At 40.7% G+C, this 27,408-nt stretch overlaps 2 protein-coding genes across 5 annotated transcripts; one reads left to right on the top strand and one right to left on the bottom strand.

Moving 5' to 3' along the window:
• Positions 1–399: 399 nt before the first annotated feature.
• On the bottom strand, positions 400–15,445 carry ubxn4 (UBX domain protein 4). Of its 4 annotated transcripts, none has more exons than XM_034560845.1 (13): positions 12,228–12,471; positions 11,418–11,520; positions 10,517–10,545; positions 9,029–9,147; positions 8,503–8,638; positions 6,951–7,068; positions 6,424–6,478; positions 5,447–5,611; positions 4,101–4,228; positions 2,882–2,984; positions 2,274–2,405; positions 1,649–1,863; positions 400–1,118 (listed from the first exon to the last, which is right to left on the bottom strand). In XM_034560845.1, the coding sequence occupies exons 1-13, from the start codon at positions 12,307–12,309 to the stop codon at positions 980–982; spliced, it is 1,524 nt and encodes a 507-aa protein (XP_034416736.1). In that variant the 5' UTR covers positions 12,310–12,471; the 3' UTR covers positions 400–979. The 4 variants fall into 4 exon arrangements, with proteins under 4 accessions (XP_034416736.1, XP_034416737.1, XP_034416739.1 ...); XM_034560846.1 differs by having other exon boundaries at positions 1,649–1,860; XM_034560848.1 differs by lacking the exons at positions 10,517–10,545; positions 12,228–12,471 and adding an exon at positions 15,329–15,445.
• On the top strand, positions 15,427–27,259 carry LOC117750018 (interleukin-10 receptor subunit beta-like). The gene is given in 8 exon segments (XM_034560854.1): positions 15,427–15,626; positions 16,087–16,210; positions 19,200–19,378; positions 19,950–20,104; positions 23,884–24,034; positions 26,352–26,497; positions 26,738–26,835; positions 26,837–27,259. Coding segments are annotated over 8 exon segments (1,056 nt in total). The 5' UTR covers positions 15,427–15,571; the 3' UTR covers positions 26,985–27,259.
• Positions 27,260–27,408: the final 149 nt, after the last annotated feature.

The following is a 27,408-nucleotide window of genomic DNA, read 5'->3' as shown; positions in this document are numbered from 1 at the left end:
GCAGAATGCATTTATATTATTTATTTAGATTTATTAAAATTCTGATTGTGAAGTCATTATTTAATAACCTATAATATTATTATGGTTTTGCTTGAACACTGGACATTACTTATTAGGCTAAATGTGTCAGGGTAAATAGAAATCATGTAGCTCATCAGAACCAATGCTCAGAAATTGTGAGCATGATCCACGATCAGAGCTCCGATTGGTCAGTGGGCGCTGTCGTTATACGAGTTGATCTTCATCACCATCTGCTCCGCAGCAGTAACCATGGTGATCTACCAGGTAAGAAGTGAACAACTGGCATCGGGCTGAAACCCGGAGTTAACCCTGAAGTTACCTCACTCGGGACCCGCGTCCGCCTGAGTAACAAACAAACAAACAAACAAACAAGACACATTTCAGGGGTTTGTTGAAAAACAGACTGCTTTAATTTTCATTGTTGGATGAGGAGAACTACATCCATTGTCTACAAACACACATGACACGTAATGTGCGCCGCCACCACCACATTGGTAGAACTCCAACACCAACAGATGCATAGTCCTCAGCCAGCAGCTGCAAGCTGTTTTTCAAACATCGAAAACCAAAATGTCTTCATTCCACTGTTTGGTAATAATCTGCATGAGTCACTGGCAATCAGACGGCCAATCACTTTTCAAAAGTTAAACATTTCCAAAACATAATGTGAGGCTAGGCTCAGATTACAACATCTTCAGGTCAGGACAACTGCTCATTCATTTTAAGGCGTCTGATCGACTGACTATGAGCCCGGGTGTCTAGCCTGAGCCCGGGTTAGGAGATACTATCATATCATAATCAACACAAAAACACTCAGCTTAAGCCCAAAAGAGGTTCTGTTGATGGATGGATGGACCCATGCAGGCGAGGTGCAGAGGCTAGGCCTGGAGACGCTAAGGAGGAGAGAACAGAAACCCTGCACTGGTCACACTGAACTAATCACACTGCAGTGGATGGGCTACATCTGCTGGGTGGAATTCCCGTTCCAGGTGTTGTTGTCATCTTCGCTGTCCTCCTGAGTCCGGAGCCGGCAGACTTTTCCATCCTTCTTGAAGTCCTTGGGCCGCTTCTCCACAGTGTCCTTGTTGACAGTGTCTCTGATAGTAGGACACACAGTGAGTGAGCACCACAATACAGACCCGACTCAATAACATCAAAGTGTCACAACAGCAGCAACAGCCACCAGAGGAAATGGGGGAGGTCCCAAGAGGGAATCCTCCCACACCGAGCGGCTGATATGAGTTCTGATTGGACCTCTTCCCAAAAAATGTCATCATCATCATATATTAGTAATCAGTCAATATTTTGTCAAGAACAAATGTGAACATGATGAAAATAATTGGTCAACCAAAGGAACAGAGCTTCCATCCATGTGCTGCTAGGGCTCAGATTTCAGGCAGTGTGTCTGTCAGTCACGTCTGGTCTCCATCAGAATTTTTCATATTGTTGCCACTTATATCAGCTGCTGGCGCTCATGTGGTGGACAACATTTCACATCACATTTGACAGATGAATATATTACAGAGGACTTTCACACCGATTTGGTTTGGATCTGAGGCTGTGTATCAACCTCAACACCCTAATGTCCCCATACTGCAGACTACGTGTACTTGGATCTGAAATGTACCTCTTTGCTTTGTCGGAGGCTGATGCCAAGTTGGTGTAGGAGCCGGATGGCTGGCCGGAGCCTCTGGATGCTGCTCCAGGGGGGGGCGGGGTAGCAAACAGGAAGGAGCTGAGGAATCTCCACACAGCCAGCAGAGGGTAGAGGAGTGTGCCCAGAACGGCCCAGATACCACCATCAGAGGACTGGATCACTGTGTTAGTGGGCCTGCTCGACTGCTAAAAGGGAGAGCATCCAAATATTGTCGATAAGGGATGGTTATGCTAAGCTATGCTACCCTCATCCAGACTCCAGCACTGCCCTTAAAGCACAGATATGGGACTGAACATCAGATCATTTGCCAACATGTTGAAGAATGTCCAAGTATAGCATGGCGACCTACAGCCTCTCTGTTCTTCACCATCTTGATTTCCTGCCGGCTACATAGACGTCTAATCGGTATGATTTGCTTTAATGTCTTTTAGTCAATTAACTGGAAGACACATATGTTCCTGTTATGTAAATACAATAGATTAAGTTAGGAGGGACACTGCACTAATCTACAATCCCATTTGATGTTGACTGTACTCAAGTGCTAAATAGGTGCCCATAGCCTGTGGTTCTGGAAGAGGGACTCTGGTCTACTCACTGGCAGAAGCACGATAGAAGCACTTGGAGCCAGATCCAGCTCCAGCAGAGTCTTGTCCAAGTCTTCACTGGTGAACTCCCGCCGAGGGAACATGGTCGCCAGGGTGAAGTTCCCGTAGCGCTTTCCCACTTCCTGTGACAGAACCAGCACAAAACCGTCTGATGTGGAACCACTGGTTCACAGAGATTCTACAACACCAGTATCACCAGCACAGTAATATTAACTTGTCAGCTGTAGACTTTTATGTCAGATACTTTGAAACGGTCAGCTACCACTCCAGATGTGGGTCTAAGTATTTATTTTAGAATAAGTGTGAGGATGGCAAATTGCAATGTGTAAATGTCAAAAAGTAAGAATGGTACAACTCAACAATGAAGCGCACAAAACAGCTGTAACATATGCTACTAAAACATCTTCAAACTCAAAGAGGGTGTATTTTCAAGAGGAATCTTTTTGTCCCCTAAAAACGTTTAAATTCTGAATTAAAACCTATTCACGGTGAAATCTGGATTTCTAGAGAAAAGTTTGAATCATTTCCTTGAGGAAATCACGTGACAATCAAACATACCAACGAGCAGAAACACAGTATGAAAATATTTTGTTCAGACCTGAACAGCAAAGTGACGAGCCTCCTGCAGCCGGCTCTGTGAGGGGAACTGGTTGGAGAAGGAGGAGCCGTCTGGGAGGCGGAACTGTATCCTCGCTATGGTGCTGATAACACACACACACACACACACACACACACACACACACACACACACACACACACACACACACACACACACACACACACACACACACACACACACACACACACACACACACACACACACACACACACACACACACACACACACACACACACACACACACACACACACACACACACACACACACACACACACACACACACACACACACACACACACACACACACACACACACACACACACACACACACACACACTTAGTAAACAAGCCATTACTTAGTAAATGTACAACAGAAGAAAGGTTTCCTAAAAAGTATTCATAGTGACCATCTGCCCATTTTTCACTGCAGACATTTAGTGAAACAATGAATGCTGTTGCAATGAAGCCATTCCCATTGTTATCGTGGGCACTCGTAGATATGATCATTCTGGCTGCTTGTTTGTCCTTCCACTATGTAACATACCTTCACATGGACACTTCATTCAAACTTCAACATGTGCAGCTTCTTTAAGAACTCTTTCATAATTATTGAGATATGTTATTAATAGCTATATGTATTCTGCCTGTGTATATATAATATTCAGCTACTGTAGATTATTTACTGTTTTTTTATTACTGTTTATTATTTATATCACTTTACCCCTTGCTGCTGTAATCCTGTAAAATTCCCTACTGCGGGACTAATAAAGGATTATCTTATCTTATTCACATGAATATGAACCAAAATGTAATTTGGTTCATTTGGACCAGACCAAGGGAAGCAATTAAATATTGTTGCGTTTTAGTTCTGGTCTGGTTCATGTTCAACAGCTTTCAGCTCTTCAAAAGTTTCACAACTCAAACTTAACTTCTATTTCAGCTGCTCGTTGAGCTTCTTTCACTTTTTGAATTTTGTTTAACAGTTTCAATATTTATTTTGTTTCATCTGCTCAATTTCAGCAATGAATACAATTTCTTCAGAAAGTTCATATGTCAAACTGTCTTTTGTGGAAAAGGAATAACATAATTGGTTTTAATTTGGATATATGCATTGATAATGGTTTTGGCTCCAAAACAAATGAATAGACACCCTAGAACATGTACTTTATGTATGAATCACTCCTTCGTCTCCTTTACCTCCTCTCCCGGACCGCTGCCTCCCTCCTCTCCTCATAATCTTCCTGTCTGGCCTGCAGCAGGGCCTGCTTGGCAGTCTTCTCCTCCTCCTGGGTGTTGGCATAGCGAGCTGCTCTGTCAGCTCGGTCCTGCAGGACAGAGGGACAAAGCTCCAATCTATACAATATGTCTGCATTGTTTCAAACAGTTGCAACGCTTCAAATTAAGGCTGGTAATCTCATGTTAGTTTATTTAGGCGTTCAAATCTTATCTAATAATACCAGAGTTTTATAACGGACACCAAAGAAGATCTCCTTGATTCCTCCTTTTGTTGATGTTTCCACACACAAACAAATACAGACTGAACCCTGATCATTCTAGAACTGTTATAGATCACATGGTAATATCAACAGGGCTGATGGCAAACACCATCATCAATTCAATTCAATTTATTTTGTATAGCGCAAAATCCCAAATTATCCTCAGAGGGCTTTACAATCTGTACACATACGACTTCCCTGTCCCAGGACCTCACATCGGATCAGGAAAAACTCCACAAGAAATCAGAAACAAAGAAAGCAGCGTCTGTGTCTTTGCATGAGGGGCGGAGTCGTGTTTTACTCTGACACACACAGCGACTCCAGCTCAGTACAGCGTGAGAAAAACATCATGGCAGAGAGAAGACAAAAATCTAAAATGGAGATGCTGAGCACTCTAGTACTAGTATCCATAGAATACTAACGAAACCAATCCCTAATTATGAGACACAAGGCTTTACTACTATCATCACCATACTTAAGGACAGAAACTAAACCCTCACCGGAGGGTCTGTTTAGCCAATTACAGAAAATATGTTTTTATTTCCTTTGATTTGCATAAAACACACAATTCAAATTATTAGTAAAATAAAAGATTGCAATTTTTGACATCTTGTAAACTGCCAAGAGCCAGTGTTTGGAAGTTAAACAGCTAATAATTCATCTTGAATATTTAATTATGTTGCTGGGAAACCATCTCCTTCCAACAACTTATTCAAGTTTATCAAATTTAATTTGATTATATTTGACTTTTTTCATACTATGATGGTGTAATTACTCTCTGGTCATTTTATATCCCAAATGCTCCCACACTGCCGACTTATGCACTTTATGGCAGATATACGGTTACAGTCTTGGTTCCCTGTAAATATTTACAGCAACGTAAGTTGAGTTTCAACACTCTCAAACACACAAAACACATCACCCAGGAGAGTGTGTTTGGGAGTGAGAGAGCCACAAGAGAAGCAAAACCCTTTTCACTTCCACATGTAATCCTGCAAACTGTGATGTGATCTTGAGGCGAGGCAGAGAGGAGACAGACCAGCTTACCAAGGCAATCTGCTGTTTGACGCGGTCCCTGGCAGCCTTCTCCTCAGCCTTCTCCCTGTTCCTTTCGTCCAGGAGTCGCTTGGTCCTATCCCCTTCCTGTTTTTTCTTCAAGTCTTGCACATCCTTCCCCATCTTCCGCCGCTCTACCTCCGCCTTGATCTCCTTCTGAATCACAGGCAACACACAGGTAGGTCAGGGGCCCTGTTTGATTGCAAACGTGCACACACTGGCACAAAGTCTGTAAACTAACTGCCTTTGTAAAAACAATTAAACACTATGTATTTCTTTGTATTTAAGTAACTTTTGCTCAGCGGTGGTTATTACAGAGCTGTGAAGGTAGCACATTGTTACTATATTAAAAGGGGAACACACTTTGACACAAGACTGGGACTCACAGAATAGGAAACATCTTCAGGTGAGGTGGCAGTCACGTGTTTTATACGTTGTTGGATGTACTTGTATTAAGTACAGAACACCGTACAAAAAGAACGATAAGGACCATGTGTCAATCCTTCGATGCCCACACGAGTTTCAGAAATGTGTGTGTTATGAACAACACAGTGATAAATATACTGGTCGGTTCACAACGACGAGAAACATCAACTCCAGACCCAGTTCTTAAGAGACAAGTAACTGTTACACAGGTTCATTAACAGGAGCAGTAAAGCTCGGATATATGTTTAACATGGGCCTCAGTGATGCTGTAATGGACACAGGCTGTGGTACTTAAGGGGCTTCGTTTGTGTAGCATGGAGTGAGGCGATTACAGATTACTGAGCTGCTCTCATAGCTGTTGTGTTCACCGTCGCTGGTCGACACCAACATTAAGCATGAGGAGTTCAGGGCGCGCCACACATCCAGTTTAACACTGAAGATAGAGGGTAGCAAATTAGTTCGCTTTCAGTTTTGGGAGGAATCTAATCATGTGTCTGGTCAATAACAAACTATTGAGTGCTCAAAACAGGCAAGCCTCTTACCTCTTCTTCACCTTTCTTCTTTTGTTCTTGTCTTTCCTCCAGTTTCTTGGTTAACCTGAATATAATGAGAGAACATCATCTACCTTTAGAATGATAAATATAACAATGACAGGCGGCGTGCATGCTACTACTGCCTTCCTCACGTGGAGTCATTTCTGTTTTAATTCATCAACATTTTAGGAGTTAAAATATTCTGGACTGGACTATAGGCTGATTGGATGTTTGAACTTCAGGTTATCTGCCATTGATTGATGTTGAATGTTAATTAGATGGATTTACTTACTTTAATGTGAGTACGGTCAGTATGAGAGTTAGAATTCAGTAAGCCTTACTAGCTCTAATGAAATTCACTATCCTGGCAAATTAGCTACCACTAAGACAACCGAAAATGAGACCGCATGCTTACCGGAGCCCGTCATCAGACCCATGTTGTGTGTATTGTGTTGTGCATATTGCACCAATACCCCAACACAAAGCACATTTTCTATCTGAAATGTTGAGCGCGTAACATGTATATAGGCTCCTACCTTTCCACCTTAGCATCCAGCTTATCTTCACTCTGAGAGGCAGGATCTGAAGATGCATTCTCTGCAGGAGTCACTGTGGAGCGAAGGCTGCCATCATCTACTGTACTGGAAAGGGAATCTACATGGAAATAACTGGGTTAATTCGCTTATTGATGTCTTGTTAGCACAAAGCAAGCAAAGTATATCCATCCTCCATTGACTTACACATCCAAAGGTCTGTTACAATCATGATGTTTTAGGGGACGATTCATTGTCATACAATTAAAACATTTTAATTGTATTTTTCTGTTAATTGTATGCCACACATTGGTGCCGTTGCATTTGGCGTTGCAACAAGGCCTTAATTACATGTTTTTAATTTAATTTAATTTACAATGGCAGCTCATTGAAATGATGCAGTCGTGGCAAGGGAGAGGCAATTCACCATATTCACAGGGTGGACATTTTACTCTTACACCACGCTTCGGGTGAGAAGGAATGTCCTAGAAGCTAGACAGACTGCTATTTAGCTATGGTGAGGTGGCCAAAACATTGTACTTGTGTAGCCTAGCTTAGTGGTAAAAGAATCAAACTTGGGCACAAAAGTTTGTAAAGATCCCTAAAGAAGTCCAAACAAAAGGACCAACTGGACCCAAGAAAAGAACACCGGCATGATCAGCCCAATATGTCAGTAATACGACAGCTGGCTAATGCTAACGTCAGCTAGCATTATGTGTTTGTTTGCCAGGTGATATTTGTGACTTTGCCCCGACTGTGATAGAGATGCTCCCCGATAAAGCTTTGTTTCTAGGCGTGGCTCTGTAGCGCGAGCTAAAAGCAGACACAAAGGCGTTTGTACTATGTTTATAGTCTCTGAATTGCCAGAGGGCGTAACAATTAAATGTGAAACCTTTAACCAACCTCCAGAAGAAATATAATTAACTGTAAACTCATATTTATGGCCTACATTATTGCCTTTGGAGAGAAAAAAGCCACGTATTAAATGCATTATAATGAAACAAAAGTTGAATATCTTGTACATTTTTAAGACCTCCAGTATCTAAAGCATATGTGAACAAATAGGCCTTCTTCACACATGTGAATAGTGCTTTTATTAGTGAATATTTAGGACAGTCACATCTGAAAAGTAACAGCGTTATGTAGCACCTGCGTACATTTGAAAGGCAAAAATGTGAACATATGAGACTGATCGGCAGGTCACCAGTCATGGGCGATCGGCTGACAACAAGCTGGTTTGGATCGGTGGCCTATTGATCGGAGCATCTCTAATCCATAATGAGACTCTTTAAAATGTGCGCAAATATCTCCATATTCAAACAATCTCATGTCTCGAACTTCTATGATGGCTAGCCATAAACACCTATAAATACTTTTTCTTTTGCATAAAGATTAATGACTACTGGACACTGAGGAAGGCATAGTCCAATTAACTGTGCCTTTTAAATGAAAACTGATTAAAGCAGTCAATTGTAAAAGTAAGAAAAGTACCAAACAAAAGTAAATGAGGTGCACAAAACTCTCAAACTTACAAAACGTGATCCAGGCTACTCACCTTTTTCTGTTACTGCTGCAGGTTCTGTGGCTGACCCAACAGGCATTGCTGGAGCTGTGCTATCAAGTGGTGTGTTCTCCACAGGACCGTTTGCCTCTGGTAGAACTTTCTCATCTCCAATCTGCTGAGCATGCATCTGTCAGAAAAACAAGGAGAAAGATCATTACCAGAATAAATCCACGTAGATTCAGTAGCTTCAGTAGCTTCAGTGGCTTCAGTGGCAGTAGCTCAGGTGTAGGAGGGTCGGTCTTATATCTAGGGGTTGGATACACCTTAATTCAACTAAAGCAAAGTTATCATCTGGGCACCATGAATGTCTATACACAATTTCAATCAACAATAAAAAAAATAACAAAGAAATACTGCGATATTTCCAACCAACATTGCCATCGGCAGAACTGCCAGCATGACATGTGTGTTTCTTTGGGTACTGTGCTATTTAAAAACATGTTAAAAGGTGTGAGAGAGAGAGAAAAAACAGTGAGCTACCTGCAAAGCGCACAGTTTACAACCTTTGTGGCCTTACCTGCTTCACTCTGTTGATTCTTTTCATCAGTTCTTCAGCAGACACACTGCCAGCAATGACCTCCAGGGGGATCCCATTCTCCCCGATAAAGAAGCTAGAGGGTACGCACACCACTGGATCTTCACATGGGGGGGGGCGTTAAGGAACAAGCTGGATGACATTTAGTTGCGTTTACATAATCAGTATAAATTGCACTCTTTACTGATCATATACCATTCCAGCAGTCCTAAAAAAACTAAACGGTAATGAATGATACAAATGATAATAGTCTTGGTAGACCAATTTATGAGATGTCCTGTCAAATGTCGGACTCAAAGTCCACGTCCGCTCGGGAAATGATGCAGTCGTGGCAAAGGAGAGGCAATTCACCATATTCACACGGTGGCCATTTTACTCTTACACCACGCTTCGGGTGAGAAGGAATGTCCTAGAAGCTAGACAGACTGCTATTTAGCTATGGTGAGGTGGCCAAAACATTGTACTTGTGTAGCCTAGCTTAGTGGTAAAAGAATCAAACTTGGGCACAAAAGTTTGTAAAGATCCCTAAAGAAGTCTAAACAAAAGGATCAACTGGACCCAAGAAAAGAACACCGGCATGATCAGCCCAATATGTCAGTAATACGACAGCTGGCTAATGCTAACGTCAGCTAGCGTTATGTGTTTGTTTGCCAGGTGATATTTGTGACTTTGCCCCGACTGTGATAGAGATGCTCCCCGATAAAGTATCACGTCCGTTCAGGATATGTCTGGTATCACGTCTATTTAGGATATCTCTATTATCACGTCTGGTATTACGTCCGCTCACGACATTCAATTCAATTCAATTCAGTTTATTTTGTAAAGCCCAATATCACAAATTACAAATTTGCCTCAGAGGGCTTTACAGTCTGTACACATACGACATCCCTGTCCCAGGACCTCACATCGGATCAGGAACAACTCCACAAGAATAACCTTTCACAGGGAAAAAAGGGAAGAAACCTCCAGGAGAGCAACAGAGGAGGATCCCTCTCCCCGGATGGACAGAAGCAATAGATGTCATGTGTACAGAATGAACAGCATTTACAAAGTTACATAAACACATTACATGAATATGACAATGTATGAATGGAACTCCAATCCATGAAACAGAAGGAGGTAGGACATCTCCAATATCTAATCTACTCGGAACATCTATCAAATCTACATTATGTAAACTTCTGACAGACAAGCTATTGTTAATGGTTGAGGCATTTCATCTATTAGTATTCTCTGATAAACATGTCCTAATTCAGCCTGACAGAGGAGGTTCATGGCCTAAAACATGCAAAAGCACTGCCCTGAATCTTATAAGACAGTAGTCGCGTCGGTCAAGAGTATCTATTGATCTACTGAATGTAATGGGTAGTGTAACTATTAACTTTCCTCTGAGATAAGTCAGTAAAAGTAGCTCCACAATAATTCATCCCATGAAGAAATTGTAAATACTTCGGACAACAAAAAAGATACAGATCTGAGAGAACTGCACACATGGCTCGCTGTGGAAGAAAAGTTGCAGCATCATATGTTGGATCTCAACACAGATTAAAACATTCATACATAAGTTTATCTGGTGGGTTCACAGACCCCCTCTCTCTCATTTTGTCTGGCTCCATCTATCAGAAAACCTGTGTAAATTAAGCCGCCTGGTAGAACCTCCTTCACCTCGGTGACCCTGCCCATAGAGTAGCTGCTGAAGCTATCACCGTTTGCCGTTTTCCTCACTAATTGTTATTATTCTGTTTATTTAGCAGACTGTTTGCCTGTTACATTAGCATACTGTGCTTTGTATTTATGAATCCCACTGCTATTCTTGGCAAGACCTGCCCTCTGCAGCAAAGCGGGCTTTGTTTACATGCATGCTGTTCTGTGTGTGTTGCTGCTCTATTGACGCAACCTTGTGTAGCTTTGTTTTGTTAGCACCAGTCAGAGTGATTAAAAGACTATGCAACTAGGACTGGTCAATATGGAGAAAATAAAATATCACAATAGATTTTACTAAATACCTTGAAATCTTCATTACAGCGATAGTGTAGGGTTGACTATTGGTGCTTTCCCAAAATGTTGAAATCTAATGAAGTTTGTATTAAGTAACATTTCAAGGACAATTTATATTGCGTAAAATGCCACTTAAGATTTCGAGACTAATCCTTTTTAAAACAGGACACGCAAGCCCCCTGAATTATGTACACTTATAACTCATAAAACAATGCCAATTGCAAACTACTCAAACAAGTTTCCACAGAAACATTGGATTGTTCAGGTATCAGGAACCTAAAGCTGGGGGCATGATATTTTGCATATGGGACAGTGATGGGTATATTTTGAAGACAGTGACTTCCCTTGAAACTAAAATGCAGTACTTGTGTACCTCTTGGCATCGACGTTGATAGCCACACAACAGTTCTTTGCTTCCTCGGACACTTTGTCATCCTCCCAGCTGGAGATCAGCTGTGCTGACTGTTCATCTTTCCCTGAGAAGAGACAGCAGGAGTGGTTCAGTTACAGCTCCCTACCAATTCATTTACAGTCGGTTAGCAGTCTTGATACTTCATGGAAAGCTGCGATGGCGAAAGAGCTAACCAACTAACTCCATCACTGCTAATAATGATGCCTATGATTAAATAATGAACCAAGTCATCATGGTGACGTTTTACTTCACCTGGATAGGATAAGGTGTTTTACTCAAATGTTACCCGTCTAAATAGCGGGGGCACCCAGTGGCCAGAACTCTCCGATCCTAATCTGACCAAAGTCACATCAACAACCGATTTGTACAATCATTTAGCTAGGCTACGAAAATCAACTGGCCCGTCCTGTGTCTAACTGTACGTTAATCTGGTAAAACTATTAGGGACGGTGTTAGACATTTATTTACCATAACGTTGGCTTTCAATAGGCCAGTAACCAACACTACAAGCGAACTTATAACTTATAACGTTACTATCTCATTGTACACCATATTAAGGTTACGTTTCTGTCCTCTTGGGCCATCCTACTCAAACATGCATAACGACGCGTATTATTTCTTTGGCAGCTAGTTGGCTATGCTAGCTGGCTAATGGTTTAGTACGACAACAACCAACAGAGCTAGCTGGCTAGCACACTAGCACGAGAGCTTTTTTATCACTCGTTATCTATGGAGGCTAGCGTTAGCTAGCTGGCTAATCGACGCACATACCTGTAATGACAACGACAAAGACTGAGCTCCGCAGTTTAGCTAAGTTAATGGCATCAGGAATTGAGCCCTCAAACCAAAGCATCTTTACTGTCTGTGTTTTCTGTCTCTGGTTCGGTGACACTATGATTCACCTAAATTAAAACTACATCAATGAAGCGAGGTCAGTCTGTCAGCTTCTATATCCGAGCCTGAACATCAAGCAGTGCGCTGAGCAGCCGGCAGGAGTGAGTAAGACAGTTCCGGAACAAACACCACGTCATGTGACCGTTGGCGTCATCTCTCATACTAAATACAGGCCTATGATACAATGAAAGTAAAAAAACATTTTTTGGGGGGAATTTAGCACTTTTGCTGCAAACGTATGTCTTCGGGAAGTAAGATTTAAATACACGACAGCGTGATCAGCAATGTACTATATATATATATATATATATATATATATATATATATATATATATATATATATATAAATATAAATATGTCGGAGCGGTCCTTCTGTGTGGAGTTTGCATGTTCTCCCCGTGGCAGCGTGGGTTCTCTCCGGGATCTCCGGCTTCCTCCCACAGTCCAAAGACATGCTGCAGGTTAATTGATCTCTAAATGTCCCATAGGTGTGAATGTGAGAGTGAATGGTTGTATGTCCCTACATGTGCCCTCGATGGACTGGCGGCCTGTCCAGGGTGTCCCCTGCCTTCGCCCTATGTCAGCTGGGATAGGCTCCAGCACCCCCGCGACCCTAATGAGGATAAGCGGTATTGAAAATGGATGGATGGATGGATATATATATATATATATATATATATATATATATATATATATATATTTACATATACATACATCTAAAGTTTCAGTTTTAGAAAGTTACTAACACAAATCCAGGACATTCATGTATATATATATATATATATACACTGTGCATTGATCACAAATTGTCCATGATTTATCCCATCGTCTTTCTATAAATAAGAAAGACCTAAAACATCTAGATGAAGGGACAGTAACATAACTAAGTGTATTCCTAACATTTTTTGTTAACAATACAATCACTTCCACCAATATGAGTATTTTCCACACAATCTTCAAAATAAAGAGGTTGAACTTTAGCAACAGAGTTTCATAGAAGTTCAAGGATGGTATCATCAAAAACAAGAGCATACTCCTGTGGATTTAAGAGGTTCTTTATAAGATAATAGCGCTTACATGCAGAGGCTTCCAAGTTGGGATTCGATATTTATGTACATGTTATGTCCACTAGCTTGAGCTTCAAAAGAGTGAGCCCAACAATAGAAAAACAGTATATGTGAGAGGAGCCTAACATAAGAGAAACAGTATATGTGAGTGGAGCCCAACAATAGAGAAACAGTATACCGTATGTGAGAGGAGCCCAACAATAGAGAAACAGTATATGTGAGAGGAGCCCAATAATAGACAAACAGTATATGTGAGAGGAGCCCAACAATAGAGAAACAGTATATGTGAGAGGAGCCAAACAATAGAGAAACAGTATATGTGAGAGGAGCCAAACAATAGAGAAACAATATACGTGAGAGGAGCCCAACAATAGAGAAACAGTATATGTGAGAGGAGCCAAACAATAGAGAAACAGTATATGTGAGAGGAGCCCAACATAAGAGAAACAATATACTGTATGTGAGAGGAGCCCAACAATAGAGAAACAGTATACTGTATGTGAGAGGAGCCCAACAATAGAGAAACAGTATATGTGAGAGGAGCCCAATAATACACAAACAGTATATGTGAGAGGAGCCCAACAATAGAGAAACAGTATATGTGAGAGGAGCCCAACAATAGAGAAACAGTATACTGTATGTGAGAGGAGCCCAACAATAGAGAAACAGTATACTGTATGTGAGAGGAGCCCAACAATAGAGAAACAGTATATGTGAGAGGAGCCCAACATAAGAGAAACAATATACTGTATGTGAGAGGAGCCCAACATAAGAGAAACAGTATACTGTATGTGAGAGGAGCCCAACAATAGAGAAACAGTATATGTGAGAGGAGCCCAACAATAGAGAAACAGTATACTGTATGTGAGAGGAGCCCAACAATAGAGAAACAGTATACTGTATGTGAGAGGAGCCCAACAATAGATAAACAGTATACTGTATGTGAGAGGAGCCCAACAATAGAGAAACAGTATACTGTATATGAGACAAAGAAAGCTCTGAGGATGAGAGTGATCCTGGAAACACAGATCTGTCCGTGGGTGACTTTGTCCTAGTTAACTTTGCAACCAAACACAGGAGTCTCCGTTACATTGGCATGGTTGAGAAAGTTGAGGATGACGAAGTTCTTACACAATTCCTCAGAAGAATCCAGGGAAACAAGAAAGAGTGGGAGAGACCCATGTTTGCTATAAAAGGAAAATGATGTGGCACATGTTCTTAAATGTGATATGGTGAAGAAGCTGCCTCAACCTAATAGGCCTGGAGGAACCACACAGAGAGAGCAACTCTTCACCTTTCCCTGTAACCTTCGGGGCTGGAATGTAGAGTAGGCCTTGTTATAGAGTATGAGGCTGATGTTCTAATCCAGGTGGGTCTTGTGTTCTGGTCAAGCTGGTTCTGATTATGGTCCCATGACTGTGTTCTAATCTAACTGGTTATACCTGTCATTTGAATGCTAATACAACAATTTTGAATTATATTATGTTGTATGTGATTTTGTTCGGAGTTAAAAAAAAAAGGTGCTTACTTGACCAATCCCCATGATTCTGTTACTAGTCCGATATTAGTTTTGGAATGTGTGGTTGTCCATCTAGCTGTCAGGATTCTAACTGTTACAACATGTGTTGTTATGGTAGTTTTAAAGTGGAAAAAGTAAGTGGATCACTTTACCCCCAGCTGGTTCACTTTACCCCCTTGATTTCTCTGGTCTGTCTAAGATGGGGTAAAGTGAGACACAAGACCACTTTTTTAAAAAACAATCATATGTTCACTGTCCTTTGTCCTGAAGACATTTTAATCATTGACATTCCTACGACACATCTTGAATTAATGAGAAAATGTGTATATTTGACTGATATATCATTTTAGCTCGCCTAGAGGGGAGCACATGTACAAATGGTCTCACATTACCTCGCTCTCCCCTCCTGTATGTGAGAGGAGCCCATCACGACATATTCTACGAGTCCCACCTAGTGTCGATGTTACTGTGTGCAGCGGGCACCGATAGGCTGAATCCTCCAGAGCTGCCGTTTCTGAGAAGGAAGGAGTTTCGTTTCCGCGGAATTCCCCCGCTGGTGTCAGTGAGCGCTATCAGGAAGTCGGACGGTCAGAGACTCTCACACTTCCCTCACTGACAGGAGCCTTTGGAGGAACATGGCAGCCGCAGTGTGTGCCTTCATCCTGACGTTTACAACACTCGGACCCACAGGTAATATGGCGTTGTCGCCTGATGGTGAATCATTACACTGAGTCTATAGAGCGGTTTATTACTGGAACTAACTTACTAACGTCACGGAGCTGTTCCAGCCTGCAGTAGGAGGCTGGACTTTTGATTGCATTAACACCGACTGAACTAATGCGTTGTGTGGCTCGAGAAGACGAGCAGCTCATAAGAGACTATTCACGGTGTCCACTCACTTCTTCTTTATGTTTGAAGGGAAGATGCGAGTGAGAAGGTGCATAGTGACACCATGCCAATGATGGCCATAGACCAAAAAACCTGTATTCAATATGTGTATGGATTCAATCGGTTAAAAAAGTGCAGTGGCTCTGATGACATTTTTGGGGATCCCCCCCCCCCCCCCCCCCCCCCAAACAAAAATAACAGTAATTTACTTGAGTTGAGTGATTATAATAACTTTGTGTCCTATTATATTTTGAATGTGCAGTGGTATCAGGAGTCCTCAGTACACCTACAAATGTCCGCTTGACCTCTTATAACATGAATCTGATGCTGACGTGGGATCCACCTGATCGTCCAGCCAGCGGCCTAGTCTACACAACTCAGTCCAAGTGAGTCAACAATAATCTCCTCAACAATAAAACCCAAACATGTTCTCCTTATTAGTCTGTTCTTGCTGCACAGCTATCAAAGCCTATTTAGGTGGAATCATAAGATGTCTAGAAAATAACAAATCTAAATGTCCATCACAATTTCTCAGAGCCTGGCACACAACTTATAGGCAATATCAAGTTTGAGGTCGCCCACGATTCCACACAATTGCACTCTTCTGACAAACACACAGTAGCAATAAGCCAGTGAAATGCTATTTTGCATATGAATAGATTATATCTGATCCATCATTCATGCCGTTTTGTTTCTCTGATGTGCCGTGATCGACATGCCATGTCATTGCCAATTCATTGGATGTCAGCAAATTCATCTTAATTAGTAAACATAATTAATAAAGAGTGGTTGTATTTGTAAAGTGGATAGTGTGGTTTAAGAGGTTGCTGGATTGGTAATTGTTTGGCTGTGTATTTTTGATTGGTGGCTCAGTCCCTGTGTCATCCAGTCCATTTCAAATCGTTTTTTGGGCTCGACACTTAACTCAAAGTTGATGGGCAGGTGGCAGCTTGCATCGTAGCCTCCGCCATCAGTGTGTGAATGGGTGAATGATGACATGTAGTGTTAAACCACTTTAAGTGGTTGGAGAACTAGAAAAGAGATAGGTATGCAAGAACACTTACCCTTTTACTAACTGACAAATAAGCAGCCCATCCCCCTCTACCACTGAACACAGAACGTTCCCTCTTATCAACAATACTGTAAGTGGTGTTGAACAGAAGTATCTTCCCTTCTGGGAAAGAGGACTGTGTCATGCACAATGAGAAAATACACGTTACACTGTAGACACAATCTGAGAACTATGAGCTCATTCTTCATTTTCCTGTGTCAGTGAGTCAGTGATACTGGCATTGTATTTGTTAATTTTAATGTATGGTTGGTGTTGAATTACATATCTTCCATTTCTGTCGAATGTGATTTTATTTGTCTCCGAATTGTATATTAATTTTGGCGCTGAGTTCGAGCATTTTTTCTAATTGACAGTGATTGGCCTAGACCAGTTGTCACCAACCTTTTTAAGCCCAAGTTCCCTGACCTCTACCTTGAGAGAAAAACACTGTCCAGACTGGACTTACCACTTGAGGCTTTTTATTTGCCTCACATTTGAGGCTCATAAGCACAGACGGCCAGTCTGAGGCAGTCTGTGAGCTGTCTGTGACTGAACACTGTCTGTGTTCATGAGGAACAATGTGTTTCTGCATTTATTTTCATTATATTTTGGAGAGCAACAGGGAAAGTCTCCGAGATCGACGGGCTGGCGACCACTGGCCTAGAAGGTCAAAGTTGCACTAATAGTTCAAATGTTTTTCAGGTAAACACAAATACGAATGAATGCTACAGTTTCTAATTGACAGCTGGATATTCTACACAATATTAAGTTAAAATAATGTGATCATATGTTAAACATGTGATTTTCAGTTTGTCGTGGAGTATGGATACAAACATGACCTCAAATGATGCTAATGTTGCGTCATCTGCTGGTTTAGATGGGTTTGCTCACATGGTAGTAGTCATAGCCACAATTAAGGTGATTATATGTATTGTTGTAATGGTTAGGTATTTATTTGACAGTATGGGAAACTGCTAGCTTTGTGTCAAAAGTATTTACAGTACATAACTCATTAGCGTTGTAGTAGTTTTGCTGTTTTCTGTATCATATCGTTTTTCAGTAGCATAGCTCTTTTATTAAAACAAAAAGACACAAAACGTAATGACATTTCACAAAACACAACAACATATCATAGAACACCACATTTCACAAAACACAACAACATATCATAGAACACCACATTTCACAAAACACAACATTTCATAAAACAGAATATTTTACAAAACACAACAACATTTCATAGAACACCACATTTCACAAAACAAAATTACTTTTAACAAAAGTCAACCCTATTTTAACACCTTTTCACAAAAACAATGTTGTCGTATTTTATAAAATGTGCGTTTTTTTGTCAAATGTTTTCAGAAATATTGTTGTGTTTTGTAAAATGTAGTATTTCTGAAATGTTGTCGAGTTTTCTGTAGCTCAGAGGTAGAGCGGGTCCTCCAGTCCACGTCTATGTGTCCTTGAGCAAGACACTGTAAATGGGAATGCTTAGTGTGTCCTGATGGCAGGAGGCACCTCGTATGGTAGCCTCTGTGTTCAGTGTATGAATGTGTGTGAATGATGTCATGTAGTGTTAAAGCACTTTGAGACTAGAAAGGCCATTTACCTGAAATGTAGTTGTGTTTTGTGGTCTTAAATGAATATGTTTCAGTGGCCTAGGCCCACATTAGTACATTGCAGGTAGTTGCAAGGGAGAATTCACACAAAGTTAAAAATGTCCCACTTCCAGTAGGGTTTAGACTTTAGAGCATGTGCCAAACACCCCAAGAGACTATTTTGAAGTCTTTATGTGATTTCTTTCATACATCTAGGTGAAACGTACTGCTGGGGCTGCTTTTTTAAATACTTCTAGGGGGCGCTATTTAGGCAATTTATGACAGCCAAGCCAAAAACCCATATTCATGTGACACATGTACAAAGTTCCATTTTCCAAAGTAACACTTTTTAAGCATCCCAAGCCACAGAAAAATAAGCGTCCTTTTTCATTGTGAATGATGCATTGCCACAGACGCAGCATTCAACAAAAACTAAGGTACGGCCTTCCTTACAACTTCTGAATTTGATCTGGTAAACTCGCTAGGAGGAGTACATCAATAGTAGAAATAGAAAACTTTGGGCCCTCATATCTTCATACGAGGGCCCAACGTTGTATCATATTTTATTATTTGCTTCTCAAACTCAAGTCCTGGGAAGAATTTCAGTTCAAGTATGTCCTGTGTGGTCACTGCTGTCTGTTTCTATGTTGTCTTTACAAACGCACCTCAAATTAAAATCCACACTGGCAAATCCATAATACCAGCACTGTATTGTATCCACAGATCCTCAGTCTCAGATTACAAAGTGGGCTGTGTGAACATCTCCAACCTTGAATGTGACTTGAGCCACCTCAACAACTCTATATTTGAGTACGGAAAGTATACAGGCAGAGTGCGGGCACAGTCGGGGACAGAGAGCTCTGCCTGGGAGGAAAGTAACCAAATTACTTTGGACAAAGATAGTGAGTAAAATCTGTGTTTTATGACTCGTCATTCTTAAACACGGCATAGTGTCAGTTTTCAGCATTTACAGATAATCTGCTCCCAAAAACACATTAAATGCTTAAACTGTTCATTTGGTCATTTTGTCACTTTGACATAGTATGCCTAAATTACACGTGAAAAAGGATGATGAGTTCTTTCAAAACAAACTTTTGCATCTTGATCAACCAACATTGATCATGTTGTGCGTAACAGACAAATAAAAATAAACTTTGTTTGGCTCCATATTCCGAACCAAGAAGGCAAACTACTATAATAACTCTTTCCAAACTGTTTCTACCTTTCACAATAAAAACACTAGACATAGACAATGCACTGTGTAAGGAGCAAACTCAAATTCACCCACTTTGTTAAAAGAAAACTCAATACAATAGCTTACAGTCACATTTGTTACAAGGGATGACTAAACAATGACTTTATTGTCACTCTAAAGTCAAAAATGGTCATGTCTTAACTGAAGACATGACAGAAGTGTTTTATTTCATTACTTTTTCCAGAAGCTGTGTCAACTCTGCTCTCTTTCTCCCTCAGCCATTATCGGTTCCCCCAACGTCTCTCTCGTCTCCAATGGGGCTGCTATCGAAGTCAGCATTAAAGATCCGGTGTTCGCAATCTCTGCACTCAGAAAAGTTTACCACTCTGCCAACTATAACATCACCTACTGGAAGGATGGCCAGAGGGAGAAGGTGGGACTAATTAGTTTAATTAAGTGTTCATATCAGAGTGGTTCTCATGCAATAATGGTTCCTGTGTGGGATACTGGGAAGAGCAAGCCGTAATTAACCATAAGGTTTGGGGATCTGATTCCTTACTTGGTCATACATAACAACAATATCTACTCATTGAGCTTCGAGGTGCTTTAAAATGAGAATGTCATGTACGGAGAATAAAAAGAGGGAGTTTGAATTGAGTAGATACTGATCTGACAGCCAGTGCCAGTATTCAAGTAAACACTCAAGTAAACACAATATATTAAGATTAAAGCGCCAAGCGACCGGAGACGACATACACCTGTCACTCAAAGCAGCTACACCCTTAATTAATCGTAAGCCTTAATATAGTTATATACAATTCACTGACTAACCAACTGTAAAGTTGGTCATTTTAATAAGGAGGTCTATAGAGATGGATTCACTTTTGGAAGCAGCCTCAAGTTGCCATTGGAGGAACAGTCTTTGGCACTCCCTCGTTGGCTTCATTTTTCAGTCTCGAAGGTTGCTGCTTGGTATCGACGTGTCTCGGTGTGATCAACCACTTACAGCTCCTTTTCACAACTGATAATATGTTGATTTTCTGACCCTTCTACGTTTTCCTCTTCCTCGATCCAAGTATTAACTTAATTAGATCTTCTCATTATACATTTTGGCATTATTTTGTATGTAAAGCAGAAAAGGGAACTACGTCATAGTTTAATTCAGTTTAATTATTTTGTATAGCCCAAAATCACAACTTTGCCTCAGAGGGCTTTAGTGCAGTGTAAGTTATGCCTTTCAGTGGTGAAAATGCTGACATCCAAGAACTCAAATCATCTGGCACATTAGTGATTTTACCTTTTGAGCACCAGCAATTAAGTGCAATTATCATGCAAATGTTGATATTCTTGCATCCATATATACTGAAGATGATTTTCTCTGTGGTAGAATCTGAAACGTGGGGACAGCTAGGCCTCCATGGTCTTTGGATTTTTCCACAGTGGATAATTTGATTCGTGGTTCCTCGTGTCTCCAGTAGAATTTTGTTATGAGAGTGTCAAAGTGTTCAAACAATGTGCTCATTCCCTCCAAACAATCTTTTCACGCTGGGATTCCTCTCAGGGAAAATAATAATCTTGATAAACTGGAAAGTGCATCAACCATCCTGCTTTGTGATAACTTGCACTGTGATGTTGTTCCACAGAATCGTAGAATCACCATGCCAGCAATCATTTGACCTGTCACAAGATAACGAGTTGATTATCTCGTTGTCTTGAGAAAACCAGTTTTCTCTTTACTTATCATGTTTATCAGAGATCAGGAGTACCAGCATGCATAGATGACTGCGGTCAAGCCATTACTCGCACCTCCGTGATCGAATCAGCTGACGGTAAACTAGGAGTGCATCCATATACTGACTGGTAAATGTAAAGAAATATAATATAAAAAGACTGTAAAATACCTTGTTCACAAAGCGTAATTACAATATAGATATATGATATATATGTTTGGGTTGCTGTAAAATGACATTTTTTATATATACCCATTTTTTGTATCTCCCCATTGTGAAAACAGGACCTAGTGACATGTGCTGTTCCGCTAACTTTACCAGACTAAACTTAACCATTCCAAATGTGTTCCAATGTATTTCCTGTCGCAGAGTATGTGAATACCTTCACACCCAAGCTGTTACCTTCAATGCACTTCCTGGTCAGCTCAATTGGGGTTAATTGAATGCATTTGGATGCATTACAAATGTCTGACCATGGAGATGTATATTTCCGTGATACAATTCCAAACTGTGAGTTTTATGATCCGTTGCACCACTAGTCCAGGGTGTACCCTGCCTTCTCCCAATTGACAAATTGTTTACTTTTGCATGAGATATCATAGTGATATAATGTAAAGCTTTTGCAGTCCGTAGTTCTTTAGTTACTCGTTTTTGAAGTTGGCAAAGCATTTCTTTGTTAGTTTCCTGGCTGCTAAAGTCATATTGTGAACCGACAATAATAGTTATGAGATTGCACGTCTTCACAATACGTTCTTCCCGGTTAGAAAATATCAAATCGATTTAGGACTTGATTGATCTGGGGATAGTGGTGGGCCCTTTAATTAGCTGACTGAAATACAATTTCAACATTTCATTTCATCATTTTAAGCAGTTTTTCTAGATTAAATCCAGTATCACAATTTTTTTACACTTATATAAACAACCATTCCACGTCCTCTTCCAGTATTTCTATCTTTTCTAAAACATCTATATCTGTCAATATAACCTTGCTGTGAAGCCAACGTTCACTGCTAAATAAATGTCTAGATTTAAATCCCAACAATAGTGCTTTGATTTCATCACATTTTGGGAGACAGCTTCAAATATTCCCCTATGTTTGACTTTGGAGTCTCCTGAAGGTTTCTTCCCTTTTTTCCCCGTGAAAGGTTTCTTTCTATTATTTCTATTATATTATATTTATATATTGGGCTGTACAAAATATACAGAATTGAATTGAATATGATTTTTGCGTGATTGAAGATTTTGATAATTGGGTTTTGACAGCTTTTGATGGTATTGACCACCAGAGAAGGACCTCATCTTCAGTTAGCGGCTGCCCAATTCAGCCAGTGAAAAGCCCAGTGGTGGGGGTCTGATCTTATAGAGCTGTCATATTTCCCATAATGCATGCAAAAGCATGCATTGCACCCTCAGTTTAATATTGTGCAGCATTAGTTGAAATTTGGTTGACAAAATATATATCATTCCTCTATTCTGCACTGTCTACATCCACCATCATCTTGGTGTGAACTACAGAGTCTCTTTAGATTTCATTTTATAAGCATTCATGATCTTAAAAACCAGATTAAGGACCATTAGGCCACTGAATGTTTCTTTCCTGTTCCTGAACACTATTCATTCATTAGTTGATACAATGTACAGCCCAGTTGCCCAGTTGTGCAATACTAATACGTTTAAGTACTTTTTAATTTTTTTATTTATTTTATACACTTTATCCACTTTATTCTATTTCTACTCCGTCTGTATATATAATATGCTTCTTGTTTTTTACTCTTTTATCTTAATTCTGTTATTATACTACTTGTTTTACTTATTACTGTGAGCAATGCTGCTGTAATCCTGTAATTTCCCCACTGAGGGACTAATAAAGGATTATCTTATCTTATCTTATCTTATCTTTTATGTGGCATTTCTTGTGTTGTTTTTACCTTTTTTAATTAAAAAATGTATACATTTTAAAAGTGGGGGTTAGTGGAGTAACCATTTTGATAAAATGCACTTGTGTACAGCAGGTGATTACCATCCCAGTTTAGCATGATATAATTGAAAGTCCGTCTTTGAATACTATTGCCCTAACGATCATTTTATTTGTGGTGTACATAAGCATTTAAAAGGTTAATTAATTGAAGTATTTTTTTTCTCGCTCAAGTTTTTGCTGAAATCTCGACAGTCACTGCAGGATAACATTTTTTATTTTGCCATAATATGATACTGTAACAATAATGTCTTTCCTTCAGTTCATTTTTATGTTTGCCATGTCCTGCATGTCACCGTACTGTGATTTTAATTTTGTTAAATTCAGTTTTCTGTCCTAGATTTAAAACCAAAAGCCAGTCAGAAGCTAATCATCCATTGTGTGGCGTAAGATAATATTGCACCCTGATTATCTGTGACCAGTTCTGTTTCTCTTTCTGTGGTGTCATGTAGCTGCTGCAGACCAGACCAGACCACACCATTGACCACTTCTCTGTTATTCCTGTAGGCCAGAAGCAACAGCAACATACAGCAAAACAGAGTGGTTCTTAATGACCTGGACCCCTTGACCAAGTACTGCGTCCAAGTCCAAATCATCACAGAGAGGACACCTAACCTCAGCAAGCCCAGTGCAGCTGTTTGTGAGAGCACCACAACCGGTAAGTTCCTTTTGCTAGATGGTTATCAATTTATTTCTTTGTAAAAGCACAGCCTGCTATAAATCTTTGAATTCACCTGTGACTTACACCACCACTTGAAAGGACTTGATTACAATAAAACTGACGTAAGCACGTTTTAAGCCATGCAGAGGCAGAACAGAAAAATATATCTACTGGATAGATTGGTAGCACACTTAAGACAGATGTAAATGGTTCCTAGACAAACACCTGTCTTTGCCTCTTGCCACATCATCAGGTCCAATTTTTTTTATTTGGTTATGACCAAATACCTGCTCATGACATTCCCATTAGCCTCACTTTGTCTTTGGCGCTAATTAATACTTAATTAATGTTAGCATGCTAAACTAAGAGGATGACTACGGTCCACATTATACCTGCTGAACATCAGCATGTTAGCATGCTGACATAACTCTAAGACAGTAAATATTACATTCTTTGGTTGATTTCTTGGAAGAACTAGACGTCCTCCTGTCGAACTTCTCACAAAACACCCCCCACTCATCCTTCTGGGTGACTTGAACATCCAGACAGAGAAGTCACTTCCTGTCTTCCTTTGCTCTCTCACTCAGTCCCTCCCCTCCTACTTACAAAGCCGGCAACCGCCTCGACTACATTTTCACCAGAAACTGCTCTACATCTAACCTCACTGTAACTCCACTTTGTCTCTGACCAATTCTTTATCTCTTACTCTCTCTCACTCTCTGGAACTGACTGTCCATCACAACATCCGCACCCTCTCACCCTCCTCTCTGGCCTCCTCTGTTCTATCTGCCCTTCCTTCAACTGACTCCTTCTCACTCATGCATCCTAACTCTGCCACAGACACTCTCCTCTCTACTCTGTCTTCATCTCTTGATTCTCTCTGTCCTCTTAAGACACGACTGGTTCGCAAGTCCTCTCCGGCTCCGTGGCTGTCTGACCAGAGTAACAGAGAGCTACCATGCGCGCGTCGGAAAAGGAAAATGCAAAAATAGTGTAGTGAACACCTAAGTGGCTAGTCGTAGTTGAGGAATTGAAGAAAGAGTTCAAAATCTTTAGTAATAGTTTAAGTCAGAAAAAGTTTTGTTGTTGACATATTGTGTGTTAAAAAGGAGATTTCTAAAGTTCCAATAAGGTTCAGCTTCATCTCCTGCAGTGTCATATAGAGTTGTCAAACTGAAGATAAATGAACTAAGAGATCTCCCCTGGCTGTTCGGCACACATGTGAACCGCAGATCAACTACACAATTTAACGTTAACTATCACAGTGTGAAATAAAGTTTTACTGACGATCTTTATCCGCTGATATTTACTCAAATATTTGATCTGGACATCAACATTTATGCTTTTCTAGTCGCCGATCTCTGATACGTTACATTGTAAACAACCAAACCGTGTTTAAATGGACAGGAGGAGAACGAAGGTTAAGTTCAGTTACATTTTGATGCGTTCCGGCTGTGTTCAGTGAGAATGAACATGAGTTATTCTCAATGCTTGTCCGACCTCCGTGCCACCGGGTCGGATTCTGGTGAAATCAGATATCATGCAGGTTCACCAGAACCTCCTCAGCTCAGACCAGCCCACCAACTCTGAAGGGAAGGGAGGCGCGGGAGAACCAGACCCTGTGAAGGTATGAGGAGGAGTTTATGGCGGATGAATGGCTCAAGCTCTGGGCTCTTAATTAGGAGAATTGGGTTCAAGTCCCATGAGAAGTCTGTCTTGCACTTTATCAACTCACTATTTTAGGATTTTTACTATTATTTAAAGTTTTCACCTGTAGTTTGGTTAGGTTGAGGCAAAAAAAAACAACTTAAAGTTTAGGAAAAATATACTCTGCGCTCTTCAACACAACACACTTTTAATGTTCAGCGAGCGTCCACAATACAGTCCGACTCTCACGGGCTGGTGTTCCTTTCTCTCTGCCCTCCGGCTACCAGAGCTCCAGCCTGCTACTGCTTAAAAGGATGAAGGAGATATAGCAACAGGTTACAGCTGTGCCATATGACCTGACATTGTTTCCCTGAACCACTCCCACAGATCTCTCCCCTGCAGCTGAGCACAGACATAGCCCACCGTAGGCTACATATACACATACAGTATCTAATGTGTGCTAAATAGTATTGTTGGCTTCGGACACCTAGGTGCTAGTATCATATGCCTAAATAAAAAAGTAAGCAACTGCAATGTAAATATTCTGAATATAACTGGACAAGACATTCACCAAATCGCACGTGTTGAAATGCTCCATGGCACAACAAGTACATTAAAAGTGGAAACTAATACTAATTACTTCTGCTTTTCTTGCTCTGTGTTGCAGAAGAAGAGGTTCCGTGGGTGGCAGCCGTTGGGACGTTTTGCACCGTGGCAATGGCAGTGGCTCTGGTAGTGGTTGCAGTGGTGTATCGGAAACATATGTCACAATTTCTCTGTCCAAAAGATACACTGCCTCTGCACTTGAAAGAGGTATGTATATTTATGTGTCTGCATGGCATTGTGTGTGTAAAAAGGTTGTTTGTATTCACCTTCAAACTCTGTCAAGTCTTGGTGGATGTGGCAAGCAACAAAACATGTTAAATTGCAAAATTGGCATACTAATTTCCACTGGTATTCATGCCGTATGTTTCTTGAAGTGTTTTCCCTTCATTTGACTTTCTTAGCCAGGTATTTAACACAAAACTGAGTCGCTTCCTTTCTGCCCCTTAGTACCTGCTGGCACCCCCCAACTCGTCCATGTACCTAGTCATGCGTAACTCTCATCCGCCTGACGAGATCTACCATCAGGTCAGCATCATCGCAGACGGCAGGCCAACCACTGGAGGCAGCAAGGAGAACCTGCAGCAAACAGCCTGACACCACCGAGAGATGGAGGGAAAGACTGAAAAGCACAGGCGCAATGAAGAAGAGCCAATCTACAGGCTGCAGTCCGCTGGGACTGTTAAGAGACTATTAGCAGGGATGACTTTAAAGACACTGTGAAACAGGGAATAATTGGTTCTTGCTTTACGTCAGAGATTATATAATTCCCCGGAGCAGAGTTACTGTGAAGTGATTATACATCAGAGCCACAGAGAGGTGTAGATATAGGATGGATTCCTAATGTCGTAATATTGATCTCAGTATTACCACATACTGTACTTTACAGAAGGAGCGTGGTGTGACACATTGGAGCTAACGACTGAAGTATTTACACATGCCATTGTGCTATAAAAGCCGCTATTAACCCTGTATGATTCTAAATGATCAAAATATGGATGTGGACTTTTTATATATATATATATATATATATATTGTAGTGTCACGGGCTGTCGCTACGACAGGCTAGCCTGGGGCGGTGCAAAAAGAGAGCTGGACACAGGCACGTCCGAGGGTATTTA

The sequence above is a fragment of the Cyclopterus lumpus genome, chromosome 21, assembly GCF_009769545.1.
Source record: "Cyclopterus lumpus isolate fCycLum1 chromosome 21, fCycLum1.pri, whole genome shotgun sequence".
In the NCBI taxonomy this organism is placed as follows: Eukaryota; Metazoa; Chordata; class Actinopteri; order Perciformes; family Cyclopteridae; genus Cyclopterus; species Cyclopterus lumpus.
The sequence above is the reverse complement of the archived record's forward strand: the minus strand, read 5'-3'. Positions and strand labels throughout refer to the sequence as shown.